The sequence below is a fragment of the Talpa occidentalis genome, unplaced genomic scaffold (genome assembly GCF_014898055.3).
Source record: "Talpa occidentalis isolate TD23 unplaced genomic scaffold, MPIMG_talOcc4v2.1 talOcc4.4, whole genome shotgun sequence".
Lineage (NCBI taxonomy): Eukaryota > Metazoa > Chordata > Mammalia > Eulipotyphla > Talpidae > Talpa > Talpa occidentalis.
This window is the reverse complement of record NW_023604295.1, coordinates 96,165,184-96,177,046: the sequence shown is the minus strand read 5'-3', so window position 1 is coordinate 96,177,046 and position 11,863 is coordinate 96,165,184. Positions and strand designations below refer to the sequence as shown.

The following is an 11,863-nucleotide window of genomic DNA, read 5'->3' as shown; positions in this document are numbered from 1 at the left end:
GCTCTAAATAAGGACCTAGAGCATTTGGGCTTAACAGACATCTATAGAACACTAAACCCCAAAAAAACGGAGTACACATTTTTCTCAAGCGCACATGGATCATTCTCCAGGATCGATCACATACTTGGGCACAAGACAAACATCAACAGATACACCAAGATTGAAATCATACCAACCATCTTTTCTGACCACGAAGGCATCAAACTAGAAATAAACCATAAAAAGAAGGCAAGGAACTATCCTACCTCATGGAGATTAAAAACCACACTACTGGAAGACCACTGGACTAACGAGGAGATCAAAGAAGAAATTAAAAAATTCTTTGAATTAAATGACAAGGAGGACACCAATATCCTAAATGTATGGGATGCAGCAAAAGCAGTAATAAGAGGAAAATATATAGCAATAGAAGCTCACATCAAAAAACAAGAAAGAACTCAAAGAAACAACCTAATCTCGAAGCTCAAAGATCTAGAAAAGAACAACAAAAAACCCCAAAACCAGTAGAAGAAAAGAAATAATAAAAACCAAAGCAGAAATAAATGAAATTGAAACTAAAAAAACAATCCAAAAGATCAATGAAACCAAGAGCTGGTTCTTTGAAAAAATAAATAAAATTGACAAACCCCTAGCCAGGCTCACAAAGGAAAAAAGGGAGAAAGCACAAATACACAAGATCATAAATGAAAGAGGAGAAATCACAACGGACACAGCAGAAATCAAAAGAATAATCAGTAACTACTATGAACAGTTATATGGAAACAAGTTCAACAATCTAGAGGAGATGGACAAATTCCTACAACTCTACAATCACCCAAAGCTAGATAAAGAAGAAATAGAACACCTAAACAGACCAATTACAATTAGCGAAATTGAAATGGTAATCAAAAACCTCCCCAAAAACAAAAGCCCAGGACCTGATGGATTTACAAATGAATTCTACCAAACATTCAGAGACGAATTAGTGCCTATCCTTCACAAACTCTTCCAAAAAATTGAGAAGGAAGGGACAATACCAAACACGTTCTATAAAGCCAATATTATACTAATACCAAAACCGAATAAGGTCAACACAAAAAAGGAAAACTACAGGCCAATCTCCCTAATGAACACTGATGCAAAAATCCTCAATAAAATTTTAGCTCTCAGAATCCAACAATGTATCCATAAGATAATTCATCACGACAAAGTTGGATTCATTCCAGGGACACAAGGATGGTTTAACATCCAAAAATCAATCAACGTTATCCAACACATCAACAAAAAGAAATATAAAAACCATATGATAATATCAATAGATGCTGAGAAAGCTTTCGACAAAGTGCAACACCCATTCATGATAAAAGCCCTTGAAATTCTTGGGATACAAGGAACATACCTCAACATCATAAAGGCCATCTATGACAAGCCAACAGCCAGTATCATTCTCAATGGTGAAAAGCTGAAAGCAATTCCATTAAGATCTGGAACAAGACAAGGATGTCCACTCTCACCACTGCTTTTCAATATAATACTGGAAGTCCTAGCCAGAGCAATAAGACAAGAGAAAGACATCCAAGGAATCCAAATAGGAAAAGAAGAAGTCAAACTATCACTATTTGCAGATGATATGATAATATACATAGAGAACCCCAAAATCTCCACAGAAAAACTAATTCAACTCATCAATCAATTCAGTAAAGTGGCAGGATACAAAATCAACACGCAAAAGTCAGTAGCCTTCCTATACACAAACAACAAATCTGAAGAAGAAGAAATCAAAAAAACCATCCCTTTTATTATCGAAACAAAAAAATCAAATATTTGGGAATAAATCTAACAAAAGAGGTAAAGGACCTATACAAAGAAAACTATAAAACACTGTTAAAAGAAATAGAAGAAGACACAAAGAAATGGAAAGACATCCCCTGCTCATGGATTGGAAGAATAAACATTATTAAAATGGCCATCCTACCAAAAGCAATATACAGATTCAATGCTATTCCAATCAAAATTTCAATGTCATTCTTCAAAGAAATAGAACAATTATTGATGAAATTCATATGGAATCACCAAAAACCCCGAATAGCCAAAGCTCTACTGAAAAAAAAAGAAGGGAATGGAGGCATCACACTCCCAGACTTCAAACTATACTACAAAGCCATAATCATCAAAACTGCATGGTATTGGAACATAAACAGACATACAGACCAATGGAATTGAATAGAAAATCCAGAAATAAACCCAAAGATTTATGGACAACTAATCTTTGACAAAGGAGCAAAGGCTATGCATTGGAGCAAAGAAAGTTTGTTCAATAAATGGTGCTGGGAAAACTGGGTCGCTACATGCAAAAGAATGAAGCTTGACCACTACCTCACACCATACACAAAAATCAACTCAAAATGGATTAAAGAACTAGACATAAGACCTGAAACCATAAAATACATAGAAGGAAATATAGGCGAAACACTACGGGATTTGCACATCAAAGACATCTTTACAGACACATCACCCAAAGCAGTGATAGTGAAGGCAAAGATAAACAGCTGGGACTACATCAAATTAAAGAGCTTCTGCACAGCAAAAGAGACAATAACAAAAACAAAGAGAAACCCACCAACTGGGAGAACATTTTTGCACACAACACTAATGATAAAGGACTGATCACAAAAATCTGCAAAGAGCTGATGAGACTCAACAACAACAAAGAAAATAATCCAGTCAAAAAATGGGCAGAAGAGCTAAAAAGAAACTTCTCTGAAGAGGAAATGCAAATGGCCAACAGGCATATGAAAAAATGTTCAACATCACTTGTCATCAGGGAAATGCAAATCAAAACTACCATGAGATACCATCTTACACCAGTGAGAATGGCACATATTAAAAAAACTAGCAACAACAAATGTTGGCGAGAGTGTGGAGAAAAAGGAACTCTTCTGCACTGTTGGTGGGAGTGCAAACTGGTCCAACCACTATGGAGAGCTGTGTGGAGATTTCTGGACCTACTAAACATAGAGCTTCCATATGATCCAGCAATTCCACTCCTAGGTATTTACCCAAAGGACACAGAAACATCAATTCCAAAGAGCACCTGCACCCCTATGTTTATAGCAGCACTGTTTACAATAGCTAAGCTTTGGAAACAACCCAAATGCCCAAAAATAGATGACTGGATCAAGAAGATGTGGTACATATATACCATGGAATATTACTCAGCATTCAAAAAAGATAAACACATGCAATTTGCAGCAACATGGATGGCGCTGGAAGGGATCATGCTCAGCAAAATAAGCCAAAAAGAAAAAGAAAAATACCGGATGGTCTCACTCATAGTAGGAATCTAGAAAACTTAAATAAGGGACCAGGAAAATGAATATAAGAAAGTGAAAATCAAAATCAACAAAAAACTATGAACCAGAGACACTTTTTGGGGGGTGGGGGGCGGGAGGGGAGGATTGGGGTCAGAATGGGGTGTTTGCAATTGTATGGGGAATATAAAAATAAAATTTATTATTAAAAAAAAATAAATAAAAAAATGTGAGGAAAAAAAAATAAACATTGAAATTGAAAAAAAATAAAAAAATAAAAAAATAAAAATTCATGTATTATAAAATATAAAATCTGAATAAATATAAAATATTTTATAAAACAAATATAAAATATTTTATAAAACAAAATCTATGCATATAAAAATGAATTATATGTCAAATACTACAACTTTTGTGCTTCAAAGGATATCATCAAGAAAATGAAAAGAGAGCCCTCGGAATGGTAGCAAACACTTGAAAATCATGTACTTGATATATGATTTACATCTAGGATATATACAGCACAATTATAGATCAATAATAAAAAGACAAATAGCCCAATGTAAAAATGGACAAAGGACCTAAGTAGACACTTTTCCAAAGTAAATAAATAAATGGATAATAAGCACATGAAAAGATGCTCAAACATTAATCATCAGAGAAATGCAAATCAAAACCACAATAAGATATAACTTCACAATCACTAAAGTGGCTATAAATCAAAAGACCACAACAAATGTTGGGGAGCATGGAGAGAAACTGGGATCCTTGTGCACTGCTGGTGGCAATCTAAAATATCCTTTGAAAACAGTCTGGTAGTTCCTCAAAAGATTAAAGAGTTACTGTATGACCCAGCAATTCCACTCCTAGATACATACCTAAGAGAAATGAAAGTATATGTCTATACATAGACCTGTAAACAAGTGCTCACACAGCATTATTCATAAAAGCCCAAAAGTGTTAACAATCCACATGCCCATCAACTGGTGAAAGGATAAATAAAATGTGGTGTATCCACACTGTAGAATATTATGCAGTCATATAAAGGAATGAAGTAGTAATACATGCAGCAACATGGATCAATCTTGAAAAGCATGATGCTAAATGAAAGAAGCCAGACATAGAAGATCGCATATTGAATGACTCTGTTTATATGATTGTCCAGAACAGACAAATCTGCAGAGATGGAAAGTAGATTAGTGATTGCCTAGAGCTGGGAAATGGAAATGACATTTAATGGGCATGAAGTTTCTTTTGGGGGTAAGGAAAATACATAAAATCAACTGTGATGATGGTCGTAGAAATCTGTGAATATACCAAAACCAGTGAAATATATACTATAAATGAGTGAATCGTGTGGTGTGTGAATTTTTCCACAGTAAAGCTGTTAATAAATAATGAACTGTAGTTTGTAATATATTTTAAATATTGAGCAAAATGATTTTTAAAATATGCACAGTAATCCATACCTTGGAAAATTCTATAACCTCTATTTCTGCTCATCATGCAAAGGTCAAGGCAAACTCATTGAATATCTACACAGGAATGTGTAAAGGTCACTGCTGAAGTAAGCTCAAGGCCAAGGTAACTCCAGGTGAGAAAAGATCTCATTCATTCTAAAAAGAAGCTACTTCTCCAAAAAAGACATACAAAAGGCCAATAGGCACATGAAAAAAATGTTCATCATCACTATCATCAGGGAAATGTAAATCAAAACCACAATGAGATACCACCTCACACCTGTGAGAATGGCCCACATCAAAAAGACCAGAAATAAGTGTTGACAAGGATGTGGAGTAAAATGAACCTTTGTACGCTACTAATGGGAATGGAGACTTGCCCTGCCCATAGGGGAAACAGTATGGAGATTTCTCAAAAGACTAAATATGGATCTGCCAAATGACCCAGTAATTTCACTCATAGGTATCTATCCAAAGGACACAAAAACACTAATTTGAAAGGAAACTTGTACTCCCAGGTTTATTGCAGCACTATTTACAACAGCCAAGCTAAGGAAACAAACTAAGTGCCCTAAAACAGATGAGTGGATCAAGAACATGTGGTATATCTATACAATGGAATGCTACTCAGCAATCAAAAAAGAAATACACTTGTCATTTGCCACAATATGGATGGAGCTAGAAGGGATTGTGCTATGTAAAATAAGCCAGAAGGAGAGAGATAATATTGGATGGGGTGACTTATCTGTGGAATATAGAGAAAACAAACCAAGGATCAGATAAAGTCAAACTTAAATACTAACCTTTGCAAGCTGACCATAAAATGCAGGCATCCAAAAGGAAGGTGGGGGAGGGGTAAGAACAAAGTGGGGACATGGGCCTCCCTGGTGGTGCAGCGTTTGGGCACTGGGCTGCGAAGCTGCCAGCAGCCTCTGCCTCAGCATTTCCATTCCCGGGCCGCCGGGGGAGGGTCCCTCATGGTATGCAGACCTCTCCTGCTGCCCACTGCTCCCCTCAGAGGTGTATTTTGTTGGTCTGCCTGTTCTTCTCCTTGCTCTGCCTCTGGTCAATTCTCTCACCCTCCCGCGTTTCTGACTGTACCCAGTGCTTGTATAAATAAACAAAAAAATCTTAAAAAAATAAAAATAAAAATAAAAAACAAGTGGGGACAGAATACAATAGATGATGGTGCAGAACTATGGGTGTTTTGGTGGTGGGTGTGTTAAGGTAACTACACCTGAAGGGGGAGACCCTAAACTTTCCAAATACTAACAATGATATAAACCAATGGTACTTCAATATTTTTATAAGATTTATTTACCTATGCATACAAGAACTGGGGTGCAGGCCAGAGATGCTGGGGACTTGGGGGTGAGAGGATTCACCAGAGACAGAGTGGGGAACAGAACAGGCAGACTGACTGAAATACACTGCTGAGGGGAGCAGCAGGTGACACAGGAGAGGTCTGCTGTGTCATGTGGGTAGCTCCTTGGCCGGCAGGGGATGGAACTAGTGTTGCAGAGGCTGTGGATTGCTCCATAATGCAGTGCTTAATCCCTTGCGCCACCAAGCAGGCCCAATATAATTATTTTTTAATTAAAAAAATAAAAAGAAACCAAGTTCTCAGATGGGTGGGAAGTGGAGAGGCTGACCTCAGAAATAAATCAACCAATCAAATTAAGTAGAAAAGTGATGTGGCAAGAAGGAGAACATAACCATTCGATAGCCCTGGCCAACTCATGTTCATTCCCCTGCCTCTGTTCATGGAATTCTAACCTTGCACCCAAATTTCACACCAGGTTGCTACAGGGCTATTGTGAAGACTAGGGGTGGTCTGGCTGTAATAGTGATCGATCATTCCAGCTTACCAAGTTTTCCAAGATGTGGGACATTTATCTGTAAAACCAAGAGTCCTGAGAAAAACTGTAATGGATTGGTCATCTTACTACCGAGTTTTCTATGTCCATGGTAGATACTGGACATCAAATTAAAGATATGCATTTATTTACATACTTGAATCATATTCAGTTCATCTAAATTTAAGTTAAAATGTTAACTTAAAGTCAACCTATAAATATGACTATTTTATTCATAAATATATACATTCAAAATATATGTACCAGTCCTCCCTGGTGCCGTAAGGGTTAAAGACAGCGCTATCAAGTTATCAACAGCTACTTCAGCATGAACTTGATCTCTGCCTCACCAGGGAGCAACCCAATGGCTCAGCAGACCTCTCCTGTCTCCCCTGCTCCTCCCCTCAGCAGTGTATTTCAGGCAGTCTGCCTGTTCTGTTCCCCACTCTGTCTCTGGTGAATCCTCTCACGCCCCACACCTCTGGCTTACACCCAGTTCATGTATGCGTAAATAAATAAATCTTTTTTAAAAATATATGTACTACTATATTATGTAAAAAAGTAAGACTAATCATTTTCTCTCTTCTTGAAACTAACATTCCATTAACTTGTAAATTTAAAAGATTATTTTCTTCTAAACAAATAATTCATATGAACTAACATAGCTAAATTCCCTTAAATATTCTAAATACTTACAAATTTAATATTGGGTCAACTCAGACATTTCAGTTGTCTCACAGAGTTAGAAGTTTAAGAAACAAAATCTTACTACTCATCAAAAAGTGATAAATATACTAAATAAAGATTACAGACATAATAAATCAAATTCACCTAACATTCAAAATATGTTCAGAAGCTTAATTATTATCTTGAGAGTTTCTAGTGAAAATCTTTTAATTTTCCAACAGCATAGATAACATACACTCACAAATGATGATGATTGTAAAGCTTACATTTAACTCCAGTTTTGAATTGTGGTAGTTCACTTTATCATGACCAAATTCTTGTCACCATCTTCCCAGGCCTGCAAAGGCAGTCATCCAACCCAGGTACAATGTACGATCCATGATCTGTGAAACCAGGACCCAGGATGTACTTCGTTGAGGCCAACTTGGTGCCTACACAGTTGGGGATTTCTAAGTCCATGTGTCCCGTTTTCCAGTTTCTGTTTTAACTTCTTATATAATTCTTAATTTTCTGACTTTAATTAAAGAGATTGTGAATCCTATTTGTCTTCAAGCAGCCTGTCTCCCTCCTGGTTGACAAGGAAGAGATGCTTCCCCTCTTTATATCCGCCTTAACTGCCTTGTGTTCAAGTATTCTGAAACTCCTTGATAGAAAAGAGAGACCCTTTTGAACATTTAAAGTGCCTTACAAATGTAAGAAATGTACACTTATGAATGTTGGCACCATTATTATTTGGTCATTTATTAACTTCATAGCAATTCTCAATAAATATTTGTTGAATAGGAAGTAAATGAATAAATCAGAATTCTAATATCTGTATTTTGGGAACTGGTAAATGACTTTAATATTTCATCTGGAAGAAAAAGCAAACAAGAACAGGTAAGAAATTTTCAAGGGAAATAGTAATGAAGAAGGCTTAAATATGAAAGACATTAAGTAATTATGTGATTCAAATGTGATGAAAAATATTATTGGCACCAAAACTGACAAGTTGCTTAAAGGAAAAGAAATGAAAGTCATAAAATTGATATTCACATATAAGATTACATCGTTTATAGTAAAGCAACACAATGAAAAGCAAATGACCTATTACACAAATGGTGTTGAGGGCCTCCCTGGTGGCATAAGGGGTTAAGACACAACCTACGAAGCTGTCTGCAGCCACCTGGCGCAGCAGACCTCTCCTGACTCACCTGCTGCTCCCCTCAGCAGTGTACTTCAATCTGTCTGTTCTGTTCCCCACTCTGTCTCTGGTGAATTCTCTAACCGTCCCTCCCACCCACCCCTATATCTCTGGCCTGTATCCCAGCTCTTGTATGCATAAATAAATAAATCTTTAAAAAATAAAATAAAATAAACAAATGGTCTTGAGATATCACCTATATGGGAGAAATGTGTGAAGCTTGTTGCAAACAACACCAAAGTAAATTTCAAATAAACTGAAGAGTACAGTTCAAAGAAACTAAGTACACATTGATCTTTGGACATAAAGATGTTCTGAGCACTAATATAATGATACAAACTAAGACAAAGGAAAAGCTTGAGTATGGATCCATATATATTGACAATTTCTATATAATGAAAATACCACAAAGTTCTACAGAGGGAGAAGAAAATATCAGCACATCACATACAAACTTGTTGTATGAAATCAATATGAAAACATTCTCCTTCTCCCACCTCCCCAAATAAAAGTACCATAAGGAGATTTCACTGCTGATAGGGAACCAGGAAAGGAAAGAAAAGATAAAATATTAAATGCCAAAACACAAGATTTTAAAAACAGTTTAGAAATCTGTTCAGAAGTAGAGACCAGCAAGCCAAAAATTCCACTTTAACATTGACATAAAACCACCGACAAGAGACAATGGGAAAGCAACATCATTTGAGTCAATAAGCATTTTTCCTAAAATGAACAAATAAGTCAAGGTATGCATGTGTTTGATATAAAATATATGTATCCCTGTAATGCGTAATTAGTAACATCTCCAGTCTAGATTCCATTAACTACTATGTTCATGTTCTTCTGGTGCAAAAAAAAAAAAAAATGTTTAAATAATGACTGAAGAACTGCATGTTCTTGAAGTTTCTTTTCAATCTTTATTCAGGCTTTGTGCCACATCATTAATATAGATTGTATTTCTATCACAAATATCTGTAGCTTCAAGTGACCAGGCATCATTTGCAAGATAGTTCTAATAACTGTTCCATTCCCTGACAACTTTTGTGTAACAGGACTTCTGCTACAATATAATATAAATTCCTTTTCCTGAAATGTAGAAACTAGTATTAAACAAAGTTGCTATTTAATAGAGAAAGAGTTAAAGTACAGTATGTTTAGTTGAGGAAATGAAGCTAAACAAAAAAATGTAAAAATCTTAAATTGCCAGAGAATATCCTCAATCAGCAAAAGTTAAATGACACTTGAGCCGGTTGTTTATAAAGAGATGATGGTGCAAAAAGCTGCATTTTCTGTCTTTTGCAACAGGTGGCACTATACTGGCACCCTGCCTCCTGAGCATTGACTGGGAAGGAAGGAAGCTGCCAAGAACCACGAAGACCACTTCCTGTAACAGTGATCATGGGATCCATTATTTGTCTTTGATTGTGACCTTCAAGAACCTCACTCTGTCACAAAACATAACACAAGACCACATACAGAAAGACACTTAGTAAGATATACTAGATGAAGATAATTTCAGTCATTCTTCCTAGGAGTAAATTAATTTATCATTCACACATTTTATTCAGTCAATAACTATTTTATTGAGTACCTTTTATATTGGACTCCATGTTGATGCTGGAGAAAATAAGTGGATCCTGTTCTTACAGACCTTGTGATTTAGTGGAGGAAAGAGACATTACTGAAATGCTCACATTAAACCATAATTAGTCACCCAAAAGAAAAGCACAAGTTACACAACAGCACAGACAAGTTAGGACAGAAAACCTGCATAACTATGCCTAATTTCTTCATGGAATGAGATAGGAATTGTCTAAAATGTTAAAAAACAAAACAAAACTGCCCTGTGCATAGCTGCTAAGGACACGGGCCAAACCCAGAAGAAAGGGGATGACTGGTTAGTAGATTCTCACCCCCACACTTCAGAATGCAACATACAACCCAAATACACTCACACACACACGCAGAGGGAAACTGAAAGGGTATCTGTACACAGGGAACTAGGACAAGGGAGAAAGGGGAAAGAGAGTAGGAAAAGAAAATATCTTGACCAGCACATCCATAGATGTCATCTATCAATCCCCAGAGAGCTTCTGCTCAGCTGAGACTGGGGTCCATGCAGTCTCGGGGAGGGAGCCAGCAGAGAAAAGAGCCCTCTTAGTGGCAGATGGGAAGTCAGCCAGGAGAGCCGGCAGCCTGTTGGGTCTTTAAAGTCCCCCAGCTGGCCCTGCTCTGCCCCTCAGTCCTAGAAACCTGCCAGGGAGTGAAGGGGTGGCGCTGTGAGACTCACTGCTGTCTTACTTGAAGGCATTAGGAATATCAGTGGCACTCCTTAAAATCACTCCCTCTCCCAGCTGCGCTGACTTATGGACACAATAACCAACAGACACAGGGAAAGAGCCCTATTCATCTCCCACCAAATGCACACTTGATCAGAGTCTGACAGGCTCCACACTTTCTCTCCTCTGTGGCTCTCCTTCAAATGCAGTAATTCCATCAGAGGCTGCATGGAACCTACAACTTAAATTTCCAATGCTTTTTTTTTTTTTTTTGAAAAATCATGGATAATATCTTTATTACATTGTTGGCTGATTCAAATACACTTGTTTTTCCCTGGAATCAGCTACCTTGATCTTCCAATACTGCTTTAACCACCTCTTGGTGTCTCAGCTAAGAATGCCTGTCTCAGTTCCGCCTGGAAATCCACAAGTACTTGCTGCAGCTGAGATCGCCTTGGGTACGGCTGACACCCTTGGTTGCTCAGAGAGGCGGTCCTTCTGCGTTTGACTTGGACTTCCACCTCTGGTACGTGCTGTTCAGTTGTCCGTCTCAGGTGTAAGCGGTCCCTGGCCCGCTCCATCGCGCCGCTGGCTGCTCCTCAGAAGAGCGCGTCAGGCATCTCCCGCGGACACTCGCATCTTCCAATGCTTTTCTTTATGTCAATTCCCTTCTCGTGAAACAGAAGCGCTGACTCACACGAAGTTATTGCTCATTCTATTTTTTACCCATATAATTCAAGATTTTCTATGATACTGGAACTTCCATTCAACCTGCCTCCCACTGGTCCCCTGACAAATCCCATAGGCATAGAGGGGCAACTGCCACCCTTGGACCGGACGTTACCTGTCTCCCTTCCCTGCTTTTGCCCCACACTTTGCTCCATGCCATTCTAGGCATCTGAAGTGGTTTTCTCTCTTGTCAGTAAATGATACCTTCCTTAAAACAAAATTACTAACTAGTGAAGTATTACAAGTAATACAAGTATTACTTTAAAAAAAAATTAGGGGCCTTCCTGGTGGCTCAGGCAGTTGAGCACAGCGCTGTGAAGCTGTCTGCAGCCTCTGCAGTGCCGGTTCGATCCCCGCCAGCTGCGGAGCAACCCGCACG

At 37.8% G+C, this 11,863-nt stretch overlaps 1 protein-coding gene across 1 annotated transcript; it reads right to left on the bottom strand.

Annotated features, from left to right (window-relative positions):
* Positions 1-11,041: 11,041 nt before the first annotated feature.
* Positions 11,042-11,387, bottom strand: LOC119256927 (SNRPN upstream reading frame protein-like). The gene has a single exon (XM_037524664.2). The coding sequence runs from the start codon at positions 11,334-11,336 to the stop codon at positions 11,124-11,126; it is 213 nt and encodes a 70-aa protein (XP_037380561.1). The 5' UTR covers positions 11,337-11,387; the 3' UTR covers positions 11,042-11,123.
* Positions 11,388-11,863: the final 476 nt, after the last annotated feature.